Below are 16,265 nucleotides of genomic sequence, written 5' to 3'. Positions count from 1 at the left end.
GTGTAGGTGGTGAATGATGAATGGCGCAGTGAAGAACGAGGACACAAGGTTGCAGTCTCTTTACCTTTACTGAAGGTTTCAGTATCCACAGTCCAGGGCACCAGATCACAGGGCAGGCAGAGTCCGGCTGGTTTGGAGGCAAGTCCAGAATTCCCTTATCCAGATGGAAATCAGTAGCCTTCCCTTGCTCTGCGGTGGTGTAGTCCCTTACTGCCTATGGCTTCACATAAGGGTCTCACAGATGTGATGTTTCGCTCTCTCTGTCCCCCATATAGGATAGGACAATACCCGTATGACTGGTGACTTGAGCCTGTTTATAGGGTCTCTTAGATAACCCGGCTCTGTAGGTGTCACCGTGCCTCCTGGGTGTAGGTGTGGACAGGTAACCTGCAATTAGCTGTCCTGCCGGTCTCTGAAATAAATCGTAGAGGTCCTCACCCCCTCTGCATTCCGGCTACCGGGATGTTGCGCCTCAGAAGGAGACAGGTCCCCTTGTGGTATCCTCTCCTTTGCTTCAACTTCCTTCACGCTCGCTGCAATACAGTTCTGCCTTTCAATGTCTCTTTCTGGGAGCTACAGCTCCTTTGACCTTCCATCCTCCTCAGACTCTGGTCTGGAACTTTCTAACTTTCCCTACAGACTACCAGTTATTTATATATATATATATATATATATATATATATATATATATATATATATATATATATATATATATATATATATATACAGTGGGGCAAAAAAGTATTTAGTCAGTCAGCAATAGTGCAAGTTCCACCACTTAAAAAGATGAGAGGCGTCTGTAATTTACATCATAGGTAGACCTCAACTATGGGAGACAAACTGAGAAAATAAAATCCAGAAAATCACATTGTCTGTTTTTTTAACATTTTATTTGCATATTATGGTGGAAAATAAGTATTTGGTCAGAAACAAAATTTCATCTCAATACTTTGTAATATATCCTTTGTTGGCAATGAAAGAGGTCAAACGTTTTCTGTAAGTCTTCACAAGGTTGCCACACACTGTTGTTGGTATGTTGGCCCATTCCTCCATGCAGATCTCCTCTAGAGCAGTGATGTTTTTGGCTTTTCGCTTGGCAACACAGACTTCCAACTCCCTCCAAAGGTTTTCTATAGGGTTGAGATCTGGAGACTGGCTAGGCCACTCCAGGACCTTGAAATGCTTCTTACGAAGCCACTCCTTCGTTGCCCTGTCGGTGTGCTTTGGATCATTGTCATGTTGAAAGACCCAGCCACGTTTCATCTTCAATGCCCTTGCTGATGGAAGGAGGTTTGCACTCAAAATCTCACGATACATGGCCCCATTCATTCTTTCATGTACCCGGATCAGTCGTCCTGGCCCCTTTGCAGAGAAACAGCCCCAAAGCATGATGTTTCCACCACCATGCTTTACAGTAGGTATGGTGTTTGATGGATGCAACTCAGTATTCTTTTTCCTCCAAACACGACAAGTTGTGTTTCTACCAAACAGTTCCAGTTTGGTTTCATCAGACCATAGGACATTCTCCCAAAACTCCTCTGGATCATCCAAATGCTCTCTAGCAAACTTCAGACGGGCCCGGACATGTACTGGCTTAAGCAGTGGGACACGTCTGGCACTGCAGGATCTGAGTCCATGGTGGTGTAGTGTGTTACTTATGGTAGGCCTTGTTACATTGGTCCCAGCTCTCTGCAGTTCATTCACTAGGTCCCCCCGCGTGGTTCTGGGATTTTTGCTCACCGTTCTTGTGATCATTCTGACCCCACGGGGTGGGATTTTGCGTGGAGCCCCAGATCGAGGGAGATTATCAGTGGTCTTGTATGTCTTCCATTTTCTAATTATTGCTCCCACTATTGATTTCTTCACTCCAAGCTGGTTGGCTATTGCAGATTCAGTCTTCCCAGCCTGGTGCTGGGCTACAATTTTGTTTCTGGTGTCCTTTGACAGCTCTTTGGTCTTCACCATAGTGGAGTTTGGAGTCAGACTGTTTGAGGGTGTGCACAGGTGTCTTTTTATACTGATAACAAGTTTAAACAGGTGCCATTACTACAGGTAATGAGTGGAGGAAAGAGGAGACTCGTAAAGAAGAAGTTACAGGTCTGTGAGAGCCAGAAATCTTGATTGTTTGTTTCTGACCAAATACTTATTTTCCACCATAATATGCAAAAAAAATGATAAAAAAACAGACAATGTGATTTTCTGGATTTTTTTTTCTCAGTTTGTCTCCCATAGTTGAGGTCTACCTATGATGTAAATTACAGACGCCTCTCATCTTTTTAAGTGGTGGAACTTGCACTATTGCTGACTGACTAAATACTTTTTTGACCCACTGTATATATATATATATATATATATATATATATATATATATATATGAAATGTGTTGCATGTTTGTGATACCTGGATGCAGTTATCCTTCTTTGCCTCCAAACGTAGCATCACTCTCCCCCGAGAGGAAAGCAATACCTCTGCGATGACCTGGACCCTGGGGCATCGCAGATACATCATCAATATGACCATGGATGTATATGTGATGCCCCAGGGTCCTGGTTGTCACAGTGGCATTGCTTTCCTCACATTGAGAGTGATGTCATGCTTGGAAGCGATGGAGGATTCCTTTTGACAGGTAATTAGCACATACAACACTGCTCTGATTCTAGGCCAGAAGGGGGAGCTCTACACCCGACTTGAGGAGAGCTGCTCTCTCAGGTCGGGAGGAGGCAGTTGCTAGGCAGTGGCAGTTGACAGTTGGTAACAGACAGGAAAGGAGCAGAGGAGAGATCCATGGCTAGAGGAGGCTGCGAGTGGGCCTCCTTGAGCCAGAGTGCAGAAATCAGGTACCGGGAGCCCGAGGCAGTGGGGGAACTGCAAGTCCCCCAGCAGAACCAGAGGGCATAGGACTAAATGTAAATTGCCCACACCACACCTGAGGCACAGCAGCAATTTAGAGCCTGGAGTCACCGTGCCAAAGACCCCAAGTGAACAGCTCAGGCTGCCTGACGTGCAGGTACCTGTCCCAGGACAGGAGAGAGAAAGGGTACCTTGCTAGGACTATAGGCAGCAAGGGACTAGAAAGCTGCGCAGAAGTGGAAGGCCCATAATCTGACCTGCCAAAGGGAAACTTACTTGTTTTCAGGCTGCCTGGACTCCAGCTACACCTGTTACCGGTACCCTGGACTGAGGCTGAATACGTCTCAGTATACCAGGTAAAGACTGCAACCCTGTGTCCTCCAATTATTTGCGGCATTCACCATCCCTGCCAAATACACCAGGAGCCCTGGGGACACCGCTTCACCTGTGGGAAGAGACACCATCTTTGCTGCAGCAACATCGCCCCCAGAGGACCCCTTTAAGCAGCGTCACAGGTGGCGTCACGAACATTTCCATAACCCTTTTAAAGACCATCCCTTTTACTTGGGCACCCAGGGCCACGGACCGGGTCGCTGCCACCGTGACCACCCCTTTAATTGTGACCGCACCCGGTACCGAGTACTCCACGGCCCTGATGGGCGACTCATATACAAGCAACTCGACACACACAGGATACGTCTTCAGAACGACCATGGAAGTATGCAAGCAACTTGACACACACAGGATACGCCTTCAGTATGACCATGGAAGTATACAAGCAACTCGGCTCACACAGCATACGTCTTCAGTACGACCATGGAAGTATACAAGCAACTCGACTCACACAGGATATGTCTTCAGTACGACCATGGTAGTATACAAGCAACTCGACACACAGGATACGTCTTCAGTACGACCATGGAAGTATACAAGCAACTCGACTCACACAGGATACGTCTTCAGTACGACCATGGAAGTATACAAGCAACTCGGCTCACACAGCATACGTCTTCAGTACTACCATGGAAGTATACAAGCAACTCGACTCACACAGGATACGTCATCAGTACGACCATGGAAGTATAGAAGCAACTCGACTCACACAGCATACGTCTTCAGTACGACCATGGAAGTATACAAGCAACTCGGCTCACACAGGATACATCTTCAGTACGACCATGGAAGTATACAAGCAACTCGACACACACAGGATACGTCTTCAGTACGACCATGGAAGTACACAAGCATCTCGACTCACACAGGATACGTCTTCAGTACGACCATGGAAGTATACAAGCAACTCGACTCACACAGGATACGTCTTCAGTACGACCATGGAAGTATACAAGCAACTCGACTCACACAGGATACGTCATCAGTACGACCATGGAAGTACACAAGCAACTCGACTCACACAGGATACGTCATCAGTACGACCATGGAAGTATACAAGCAACTCGACTCACACAGGATACGTCTTCAGTACGACCATGGAAGTATACAAGCAACTCGACTCACACAGGATACGTCATCAGTACGACCATGGAAGTATACAAGCAACTCGACTCACACAGGATACGTCATCAGTATGACCATGGAAGTATAGAAGCAACTCGACTCACACAGCATACGTCTTCAGTACGACCATGGAAGTATACAAGCATCTCGACTCACACAGGATACGTCTTCAGTACGACCATGGAAGTATACAAGCAACTCGGCTCACACAGGATACGTCTTCAGTACGACCATGGAAGTATACAAGCAACTCGGCTCACACAGCATACGTCTTCAGTACGACCATGGAAGTATACAAGCATCTCGACTCACACAGGATACGTCTTCAGTACGACCATGGAAGTATGCAAGCATCTCCACACATACAGGATACGTCTGCTGAAATTCTCCTTATTTATAGCATGCCATGATAAAAGCACTAGCTGTCTAAAGCCTTAAAGCAGATCTATCCTGCTGAAAGGGTTTTTTTAACCCTATGTTTGCTTATTGCCATAAATGACAATAGTTTATGGATTACAAACTTGCCGGTAACCTACATTTCTGTCCGTTGAATGAAATTGTATAAAAGAAGGTGACATAGGTGACATCCCTAGTCTCATTGTAACTGGTACGCGTCATATGCTGTACATACATGGAAATCTTCATGTGAGATCTTAATGACGTACGGCATCCCAGGTTCTTCTTTAGCATCTACCCTGCAGCCGCTTAGTGGTATCACTCCCTAAAAAAAAAGACCACATGTAAAACATTCAAAAATAAGAATAGTCGCATGCAAAAAAGGTTACTGTATTTTTAGACAACATGATTCCGGCACATATATAATCTAAACATTAAAGTATTTTCTAAACTCCAATAAGTTATTCCGAAGTGCCAGCATCTAGCTGCCTCCTTTCTGTCTAACCTACAGCACCCTGCTGTAAACTGTAACAGTGACTCGGAGATGGATTACAAAAAGAAGGGTTGACTCTTGGTGCCCGCTTTAATGCCTGTCAAACTGCATACAGACTCCCTATTTAGGGCAGCAAAGACGTACAATTGCATTAGCAATATATGCTGGAAAGTGAAGGGAAAAGGAAGTACCAGCACACATAGTGCTGTTAGAATGCTAATGATGAGGAAACACCCACTGAAAAAAAGTGTATGGAAAATTAAAGAATTGGGACAGTTCCTTAGACTGGTATGTGCACTAAAAGCAGTTTTATCTTACTCTTAGTGATGAGGGCACAACACTATGCTTCCTGCATATTCGTCCATACAAAAACTGATGTTTTTGCATCGATAATATGTTCTGTATGTCAGTTTCTTTAGATCTGTGTTGTATCCGTATGTCTATTTTTTACATCCGTGTACCATCTATATGCATGTGCATATAGCAGACGGTTTTTACATGAACAATCTAATAATTTAGAAATATAGTTTCCTATCTTAAAAGTTTTATTGGTTCTGCAAAAAAAACAAACAAAACACATAACACAACTCGTATGGGGTCCATTTTTTTGCGCAGCCATTGATTTATAATGGGCGAGTCTGATCCGGAATACGGAACATTAGTAGTGCGTGCTGTCATGTCTTACAGATCGCTGATCAGAATGTAAAATCGGTCCGGTGAATTATGACAGTGACTTGCGCCGTGCATAGGACAACCATTTTCATATGGATCATACGTGGACGTTTAATGCGCTCGTTTGAACGATCCCTTAAGAAAAGTAAGTAGAACCTCCCTGATTGCACCGTCCATCCTTATATCTTATGCCAGTCACCTAGACATCGACATCACAGTTGTAGAATAAGAAAAAAGGCAATAATGATTATAAAGCTTGAAAAACCAAGCTGATGCACCCTAGATAGTGAGACAATATCTCTGCATTTAGCTACATAGAGCTGTAGTTCTTCTACAGCGTCTGCCCCTAGTATATCAATGTGTGCAAACGACAAGACGAATTCCCATTAATGAGATGATATAATAAAACTACTGAGATTTCGAGATCATTTAGCAGATGCCAACACTGACCTTGGGGTGTATGTTAAAATATTTGTTGCTTTCGAAGTTCCGTCTTTCATTCTCCGCATAATAAAGCAGAAAGCTGTCCTTTATTATAAAAAACCTGTAACAAGTAATGTGTGTCTAATGTTATTATTACTGATCCTGTGGCAAAACTATTACAGAGGGAACCACATATATAAATGATTGCTACCATCGTGCTGAAATAACATGGGCTTCGTAGTAAAATGCTAAGTGCTGTATCCCATAACTTGGCTTACCTCTTGGACCATTTCGCCGATTGTCTCCCAAAAGGTCTCTTCCACAGGACGCCCTGCAGCTGCACCTTGGTCCTAATATCCAGGTTATCCGTGTCCGTCTGCTCCATTGATGGAGATGGGGAAACGGAGCTTGATTTAGAGGTGAACATCTTCTTCCAGGCGTGGTCCTAACTAAGGCTGCCAGAGGACAATCGGATGTTGTGGCCTGCCAGTAAGGGAGGGCGGGGGGAGAGGATACAGACAAAAAAGGGAGGGAGGGCAAAGTATCGGGAGGGTTGACGGAATAAAAGGATGGATGAAATGGAATTAAACACGAGTGCCAGGAGCGAGCGCACCACGGGTGGCGTTATGTAATAAAACAATAATTAGACTCATGAACTGGTGAGAGGCGGACGGGATATCAGAGAGTGATGGGAAGGTTCCACTTTCAATCAATAGCTGCTCTGCTGAGTCAATACATCCCGCAGTAAATGAAAGTTCATGGCCATCGCTGATCATTTGTCTAATGACACAAAAAGCCAGGAGCAAGCAATCAGCTAGAAGGGGAGAGTGCATCTGTCACCACATTCCTGCCGTATAATGCCCTCCGGCCACCATATCCAAGTTACTTGTGCATTGCCGTCCTGACCGTAGCGGGTGTATGCGGGTTCATCTTTTACTCCCGATTGGCCGGTCCATTTGCAGCCCGTAGAACCTGTAAAGCAGCAAGCATCCGTTTATTCTCCAGGGGTAAAGTTTGGATTATACGGGAAGGTCATTTCTGTAATCTGACCTTGCAGTCGGCACTCGCTGTATGTTTATGTTTTGCGTAATATTAAGATGATGAAAAGGAGTATGAATGAAAGCATGCATCAATATCACAGGAGTCACAACTGCTACCCTTACAGGAGCTGCAACCCAGCTTATGTGTCCGTGCAAACAAGGGAGATGGAGCACAGAGGCGCTAAAAAAGACATTGCTGTGGCACCACCCTATGCTGCCAGAGTTGTCACCATGTAGCTGGCACTACTGTGTCAAACCCATCATAATCTGTCTGACAGTTCTCTCCAAATGGGCCAGTTTGTAACAGATTGGAGTGCATTTTCTTAGAAGGAATCTGTCATCAAATTTTTGCTACCCAAAGCAGTATGATGTAGGGCCAGAGACCCTGATTCCAGCTATGTTTTACTCACTGTGCTGCATGCTGCAGTTTTGATAGAAGACCTGTTTTCACTGCTGAAGATCTACCAGTTCTCTGACTGCTGAGCCCTGTATAACCCCGCCCACACCACTGATTGTCAGCTTTCTGCGCACGCTGTGTATAGGCAGAAAAAGCTGTCAATCAGCTGTGGGGGTGGGGTTGAACTACACAGCAGCAGCAGCAGGTTTACTAGCCCAATAAGTGGCACATCACTGGAATCAGGATCTTTTTTTATCTACATTATTTTGCTCTCAGATGAGATGGTAAAAACCCAGTGACAGATTGCCTTTAAGTCTGAATCTTTGGTGGTTTGTCATTAATCTTTAAAGACACATTGTCATTGCCCCTCAGGGACATTAGAAAGGCCACCTGTGCCCCTTACGCTGCAGCCTGTGTCAACCAGAGCTAAACATCAAATCCATTAAAGAGATAGAGGCTAGGCTCCAAATGCCATCTCGTTGTTTCTGACAACCAGCGTCTTGCTATTCCTGCTTTGAAGAGTCCTCTACGAATGTGCCCATACAGCAGCGGCTGTACAATAAATTCCTAATTCATTGTATAATACCAATCTTGAAAGACCGAGTGCCCTTCTTGTTTACATATAATAATGGACCCAAGTGAGTATGTTTATTTTGGTATGGTGAATGCTAATGTTACAAGCCTGTCCCAGGTCCATGCTTTGCTTCCCTCACTATGGACCGCTAGACTTTCTTCTGCTCCACGACCGTCTTTACAAGTGGCCCAGCTTGCTCCCATGTGTTATATTTCCTAGACCTATATAACGCCTCTCAAGACACAAACATGGGTCTTGGTATTAAGACTTGCTGGTAACGCTCTAAGTTGTCTGTGGACAGCACCTGTCAGTGGTCTCCAGGACTTCACCTGTTGTCTGCAGCTTCCATTTACTCTGCTACCTGCAGTGCCGCCATCAGGTCAGTACTGCTGTATGGGGCCTGGTGAGCAGCAGTACACAGCGGGTCTGGGCCCAGTTCAGGCCCCGCCTCTCATGATTCTGCTCACCGGGTCTCATCATGCAATGAAGATCTATGCGCGGCACAAACCTCGGGGGTGGGAGCTTTCTCGGAGCTCCACGGCCGTCTAACCTGGATGGCTGTGGAGCCCCCGCTCTCTGGTCAGGTGACAGCACATACGCGATAACGTAATCGCATACGCGCCATCCTGTACGAGGGTCACAAGAAGCAAAGCAGCGCCTGCAGGGGATCATCAGTGAGGTAAGTATGAAATACATTTTCTTTCTTTATAAAATGATTTAAATGGATGAGAGGGGACTGCAAGTGATGAAAGGGGACTGCAAATGATGAAGTGTGGGGGAGGAGGACTCCAAATGATGAAGTGTGGGGGGAAGAGGACTGCACATGATGAAGTGAGGGGGACTGCAAATGATGAAGTGTGTGGGGAGGAGGGGGACTGCACATGATGAAGTGAGTGAAAGGGAGGGGGACTGCACATGATGAAGTGGGGAGGACTGCAAATGATATAATTAAGTGGGGGTGAGGATTGCAAATGATGAAGTGATCGAGGGAAGAGGACTGCACATGATGAACTAAGTGGGAGGGACTGCATATGATAAAGTGAAGGGGAGGGAGACTGCAAATTATGAAGTGGGGGAGGAGAACTGCAAATAATGAAGTGAGGAGAGGGGGACTGCAAATGATAAAGTGAGGGGGAGAGGGACTGCAAATGGTGAAATTAGGGGGGGTGGGACTGCAAATGATGAAGTGGGGAGGAGGGGTGACTGCACATGATGAAGTAGGGGGAGGAGGGCTGCAATTGACGAGAGTGGAGGGGACTGCATATGATGAAGTGGAGAGAGGGAAATGCAAATTATGAAGTGAATTGGGGAGGGGTTGGCAAATGATGAAGTGTGTGGGGAAGAGGGACTGCAAATGATGAAGTGGGGGAGAACTGCAAATCATATGATGAAGTGGGGGAGATTGCAAATGATGAAGTGAGGGGGACTGTAAATGATGAAGTGGGGAGAAAGGGGGACTGCACATGATGAAGTGGGGGGAGGGGCACTGCAAATGATGAAGTGAGTGTGGGAGGGGATTACAAATGATGAAGTGGGGAGGAGGGGTGACTGCACATGATGAAGTGGGGGAGGGGCTGCAAATGACATGAGTGGGGAGGACTGCACATGATGAAGTGGGGGGAGGGGAACGCAAATGATGAAGTGAGGGAAGAGGGAGATCGCACATGAAGAGGGGAGGGGGACTGCAAATGACATGAGTGGGGGGACTGCACATAATGAAGGGGGATGAGGACTACAAATGATGAAATGAGTGGGGGGGAGTGGAACTGCACATGAAGTGAGTGGAAGGAGGGAGACTGCACATGATGAAGTGAGCGGGGAGGGGGACTGCACATGATGAATTGAGTGGGGAGGAGGGGGACTGTACATAATGAAGTGAGGGGATTGCCTCACTTTGCTAAATCTATTTCATCTCTGCGTTTGTATTTTCATCTCAACTCACAGTCATTATATGTGGGGGGCTGCCTTTTCCTTTGGGGTATTTCTCTGAGGCAAGGTAGGCTTATTTTTCTTTCTTAGGGCTAGCTAGTTTCTCAGGCTGTGCTCGAGGCGCATAGGACTGGTCAGGAGCGCTCCACAGCTACCTTTAGTGTGGTTGGATAGGATTAGGGATTGCGGTCAGCAGAGTTCCCACGTCTCAGAGCTCGTCCTATGTTTTTGGTAATTGTCAGGTCACTTTGTGTGCTCTGAACTTCAAGGTCCATTGCGGTTCTGAATTACCTGTTCATAACAACCTTGGGCTGCCCCTTTTGGCTCAATACGCCGCTCTATGGGCTGTTACACGTGTGGACACTGTCTTGCCTGCGCCAATGTCGTGCGCAGTACCTCCTTCTCTTCGGCTGATGGCAAAAGGGAGTTTCAAATAAAACATTATATCTCTTGCAATAGCAGAAATATGATATACTACGCTACTTGCAGTTGCCATCTGATATATATAGGTTTAACATCAAGAGAACTAAGAGTGAGGGTTAATGAACATGTGCGGGACATTGGCACAGCCAGGACAGTGGAAGATGTCTCCCAATTAAAAACCATCCCGAAACACTTCAGACGATATCATGATTGTGACCCGAGGGAGTTTATGGTGAGGGGGATAGATCTGATCCAGACGGGTATATGAGGTGGCAATGTTAAGCAGCTCCTTGCCCAGCGCAAACTTAAATGGATTGTGACCCTGAGTACCGTGAGACCAAGTGTTCTCAATGAGTCTCTTAATTTTGCCCCGTTCCTGTAGCAAAGTTAGAATAGTTCCTCTTTTCCCCTCCTTATGGTGTTTATTCACTTTTTTATCAGTGTTTTTCTAATTGTGTTATAATTTTGTCTTATAGTTCTTTTAGGTGTCCCTGAAATTCTCAGAAATTGGACCTCATATTGGCATACTGGATGGAAAAAAGCCAGATGGACTTTTTTCCTTTATATATAATCACTCTTTGTGCGATGCTACTTGCATGATATATGTCCATTTGGATTGTTATATGTCTATTTGTATTGTGAGTCATTGGTTAATATACTTACATGGATCTCCCTGCCATATATTGTGTCTGCAGGGCTGCAGTGCGCATGCGCTTGCTTGCTTGCCCTCTGCTCCGCCCCTCCTCTGTCCGGCCGCTCGGTGTCCTCGGCCGGTGACTGGGAGCTATGGCAATGCTGTGTTCCCATTCGCGCGGCTCTGGATCCTGGCTGGGCGGGGTTGTTGCGGCGTGGGGAGCCGCAGACGCATGTGCCGCTTACAGGCAGTTTGAGTTACATCCGGGTCACATGATTATCATGTGACCAGAATTTCTGGGATAAAAGATCCTGTTGGTTTTGTAATAAACACTTCCCCTTGAGAAAGCGAGCAAATATTGGAGCGAAACGCGCGTTGGGGGTGTCACCCAACTCAGTCTGTATCCTGTATATCGGTAAGGTCTATAGGGTACTCCCATCACGGCATTTTCACGCCAGGTGGCATGCTATGGATAATGTGTTATGGGGGTGTTTCCCTTAGCCTGCTCCGAACCCTGGATCATAGATTCAATATAGTGACTAGCATTTGTACATAGATCCATGTGTGGATTTCGGATATGGCATACCTTCTTATTTACACATGACTTTCTTATGGTTTGTGATCGTTTATGGTATTGTGTGTTTTACAGGAATTTAGTGTTTAGTGTCCTTATTTTATGTACGTGTATGTTTGTGTGTTTTAAGTTTTTTCAATAAACTTTTGTACATTTTATAGTAACTTCAAATGCTCCTGTTTTTTCTCCGTATTTTGTCTAATTATAATGGCACTTAGTATTGTGTTTTTTTATCTATTAATGATCAGTATTGTAGTATTAAGTCACTATGGTGGTAATATGTGGTCTCGTCATGGTGTGGTGGTATATGTATCTAGTATGTGGTTTTATTCGGTCACTATGTGGTAGTAATAGGTGGTTTGGTCACTGTGTGATGGTATTTGTCCCTTATATGTGCTTATTGATCATTTTCAAAAATGTATGTGTCGCAATCTTTTAAAGAAAAAACAAAAATATATCTAAAAAAAAGTATTGAATATTTAAAGAAATGTTTAATAGGTCCTGCCAAAAGAGTGTACATTGTTGTGGTGGCGGCTTAAAAGATCTTTTGGCCAAAACAAAAGCTGCTGGCTAGATATGTGATCTGGTGTTCGATGGGAACTGTTAATGTGTGTTTGGTGAGGACGTGGTGCATTAAAAGAGTTTTACCAAGAGTGGGCAGTGGGACTGTGGAAGATTCGAGGGGTGGAAGTGGGACTGGGGTGGAGCCTGGGTGGAGTCTCAAGAGGGCCAGAAAATTTTGCCAGTATGGGGCTCTGAAATTTATAGTGGCAGCCCTGGCTGCATGTGAGTTGTTTCCTTGGCTCCACCTGTTTGTCTGTGGCTTATAGTATAGTGACCTGTCAGTTGACTCCAGGACTTCACTTGTTTGTGTGCGGCCTCTAGTAACCCTGCATCATGTCCACCTGCAACTTACAGAACATCTTCTGTTTGCTTGTGGTTTCCAGTACTTTATTAAGACTTTTTGTTTGCCTTTGCTACATGTCCGCCTGCTGCTTCCAGGACGCACCCGCCTGCTGCACAAGTACTCGGGTGCTTATGGATCGCCCCCAGACACAGGGCCACGCGTTCTCGGTACCGGGCCTCTCTCTGGTTTGGTTCTGAGGCTGTCACGGTGGCTAGACCCGGTCCGCGACCCTGCTAAGGGGCGTCGAATAAAGGTGGTGCAGTCTGTCAGGGGTTCGTGACGCCACCTGTGGTGTTCGGTCAGGGTGACCCACGCTGCTGTGGGGTCCGCTGGGGTAATGGAATAGCAGCTGGATGGTATAACTTCCCACAGGTGAAGTATGTCCCCTGGGCTTCCCAATAAGGTAGATGGTGATGGTGTGAGGTGCAGGCAATAACGAGGACACAAGGTTGCAGTCTCTTTACCTCTTTACTGAAGACTTCAGGATCCTCAATCCAGAGCACGTTTAACAGGGCTATCAGAGACCGGCCGGTCCGATGGGCACTTCCAGAGTTTCCCTCGCAGATGGAAATCGTTGCCCACCACTAGCGCCTGTGTGTTGTAATCCTACCCTGCTGAGCATTCGGAATAATCCTCACAACTGCTGTTCTCGTTCGTTCGTTCTCTACAGCTCTCTCTCTCTCTTTAGTTCCAGATGTTGCTAGTTTCTCGTCCCCCAGTATGTTTTGGCTAGGACGCACCCGTATGACGGGAAGGCCTGGAGGTCTTCCAGGACCCTAGAGACGCCCCTCTCCCACTGTTGCCCCCTATGTCTTCTTAGGAAATTTAAGGTAGACAGCCAACCTATAATTAACTGTCCTGCGGAGTTTGAAGTAAGGCGTAAAGTCAGTTACTTCCGCGGTGTTCCGGCCACCGGCTACGCGCCTCAGTAGGATGTTGCCTCGGTCTCACGGCACGACTCCTACTGGTACTCCTTTTTGCTTGATCTCGTTTACACTGTTCCACAATATCCTTCTCTTCTTGTCTCTTTCTTAGGATACCGCCGCAAGGTAGTGCAGGCGCGGTTCCGTAACGTTCTGTTCGCTAGGCACCTGCCAGGTTCCCACGCCTGACAGGGACTCCCCTGTGTCTTCTCCCTGCAACACCCCCTGCCACAGGATGCTGCCTGAATCCAACCCAGTCAGCTTCTGACTAACTTTCTATCCAACCCCTAGTTTTACCAGTGTGAGGAGGGGCCCAATAAATAAAGCCTTTTGCTCCCCCTAGTGGCCGGAGTGTGAAGTGTAATGTGTGCTGATGATACCTGGTCAGGAGAATTCCTTCAGTGCCATCAGACGTACCATCACTCCCCTTAGTGGCAGAGTGTCATACTGCAACGACCAGGTCTCTGGGGCGCTGCACTTACCTGCACCTTGGGCTTAGAGAATCCACCTCACCAAGTCAGCTCGCATCATGTAATGATACCAATTTACCATAACAATAAAGTAGCACCATTAGCTTAAATCTCATGTTTCCAGGTAAATCCCATAGTCAATCACTGACAGTAGGATTAAACACACACTGGCTGGAAGCATGTCATTCATCATTGCCCCTGTCACGTGATTGCCGGGAGCCAATGGGCTGTCATGACAGCTGGGGGTCTGCTGATGACCCCAGTGCCTAGCATTATGAGCCTCCTCCTTACGATCCCAGCTTCAAGGCTTCAAGCCTCTTAAGGGGACTACTGTAGTAGTAAATATATATATATATATATATATATATATACAATACAGACCAAACGTTTGGACACACCTTCTCATTTAAAGATTTTTCTGTATTTTCATGACTATGAAAATTGTACATTCACACTGAAGGCATCAAAACTGTGAATTAACACATGTGGAATTATATACTTAACAAAAAAGTGTGAAACAACTGAAAATATGTCTTATATTCTAGGTTCTTCAAAGTAGCCACCTTTTGCTTTGATGACTGCTTTGCACACTCTTGGCATTCTCTTGATGAGCTTCAAGAGGTAGTGACCAAAAATGGTTTTCACATCACAGGTGTGCTCGGTCAGGTTTAATAAGTGGGATTTCTTGCCTTATAAATGGGGTTGGGACCATCAGTTGTGTTGAGGAGAAGTCTGGTGGATACAAAGCTGATAGTCCTATTGAATAGACTGTTAGAATTTGTATTATGGCAAGAAAAAAGCAGCTAAGTAAAGAAAAGCGAGTGGCCATCATTACTTTAAGAAATGAAGGTCAGTCAGTCCGAAAAATTGGGAAAACTTTGAAAGTGTCCCAAAGTGCAGTTGCAAAAACCATCAAGCGCTACACAGAAACTGACTCACATGAGGACCATCCCAGGAAAGGAAGACCAAAAGTCATCTCTGCTTCTGAAGATAAGTTTATCCGAGTCACCAGCCTCAGAAATCGCAGGTTAACAGCAGCTCAGATTAGAGACCAGGTCAATGCCACACAGAGTTCTAGCAGCAGACACATCTCTACAACAACTGTTAAGAGGAGACTTTGTGCAGCAGGCCTTCAAGGTAAAATAGCTGCTAGGAAACCACTGCTAAGGACAGGCAACAAGCAGAAGAGACTTGTTTGGGCTAAAGAACACAAGGAATGGACATTAGACCAGTGGAAATCTGTGCTTTGGTCTGATGAGTCCAAATTTGAGATCTTTGGTTCCAACCACCGTGTCTTTGTGCGACGCAGAAAAGATAAACGGATGGACTCTACATGCCTGGTTCCCACCGTGAAGCATGGAGGAGGAGGTTTGATGGTGTGGGGGTGCTTTGCTGGTGACACTGTTGGGGATTTATTCAAAATTGAAGGCATACTAAACCAGCATGGCTACCACAGCATCTTGCAGCGGCATGCTATTCCATCTGGTTTGCGTTTAGTTGGACCATCATTTATTTTTCAATAGGACAATGACCCCAAACACACCTCCAGGCTGTGTAAGGGCTATTTGACCAAGAAGGAGAGTGATGGGGTGCTACGCCAGATGACCTGGCCTCCACAGTCACCAGACCTGAACCCAATCGAGATGGTTTGGGGTGAGTGGACCGCAGAGTGAAGGCAAAAGGGCCAATAAGTGCTAAGCATCTCTGGGATCTCCTTCAAGATTGTTGGAAGACCATTTCAGGTGACTACCTCTTGAAGCTCATCAAGAGAATGCCAAGAGTGTGCAAAGCAGTCATCAAAGCATAAGGTGGCTACTTTGAAGAACCTAGAATATAAGACATATTTTCAGTTGTTCAGTTGTTTCAAACTTTTTTGTTAAGTATATAATTCCACTTGTGTTAATTCATAGTTTTGATGCCTTCAGTGTGAATATACAATTTTCATAGTCATGAAAATACAGAAAAATCTTTAAATGAGAAGGTGTGGTATCTGCGTACTCATCCTGAACAGGGGAATCATATTGTCGGGTCAATTTTATTAT

At 45.7% G+C, this 16,265-nt stretch overlaps 1 protein-coding gene across 3 annotated transcripts in view; it reads right to left on the bottom strand.

The window, feature by feature from the left end:
- PLEKHD1 (pleckstrin homology and coiled-coil domain containing D1) overlaps positions 1 to 6,837 on the bottom strand; it is a 64,143-nt gene extending 57,306 nt beyond the window's left edge. Inside the window, exons 1-3 of one of the 3 annotated variants that reach the window (XR_011314159.1) lie at positions 6,631 to 6,795; positions 6,380 to 6,473; positions 5,000 to 5,089 (exon numbers count right to left, since the gene is read on the bottom strand). Coding sequence is in view for 2 of the 3 variants with exons in the window: in XM_069732352.1 (XP_069588453.1) it covers positions 5,000 to 5,089; positions 6,380 to 6,473; positions 6,631 to 6,779 (333 nt within the window). In the remaining variant the exon portion in view is untranslated. Of the gene's footprint in view, positions 1 to 4,999; positions 5,090 to 6,379; positions 6,474 to 6,630 lie in introns of all 3 variants that reach the window. The other 2 variants (XM_069732352.1, XM_069732357.1) reach the window with 2 other exon arrangements.
- Between the last annotated feature and the right edge of the window lie 9,428 nt (positions 6,838 to 16,265).

Source organism: Ranitomeya imitator, chromosome 1 (assembly GCF_032444005.1).
Source record: "Ranitomeya imitator isolate aRanImi1 chromosome 1, aRanImi1.pri, whole genome shotgun sequence".
In the NCBI taxonomy this organism is placed as follows: Eukaryota; Metazoa; Chordata; class Amphibia; order Anura; family Dendrobatidae; genus Ranitomeya; species Ranitomeya imitator.
The sequence above is the reverse complement of the archived record's forward strand: the minus strand, read 5'-3'. Positions and strand labels throughout refer to the sequence as shown.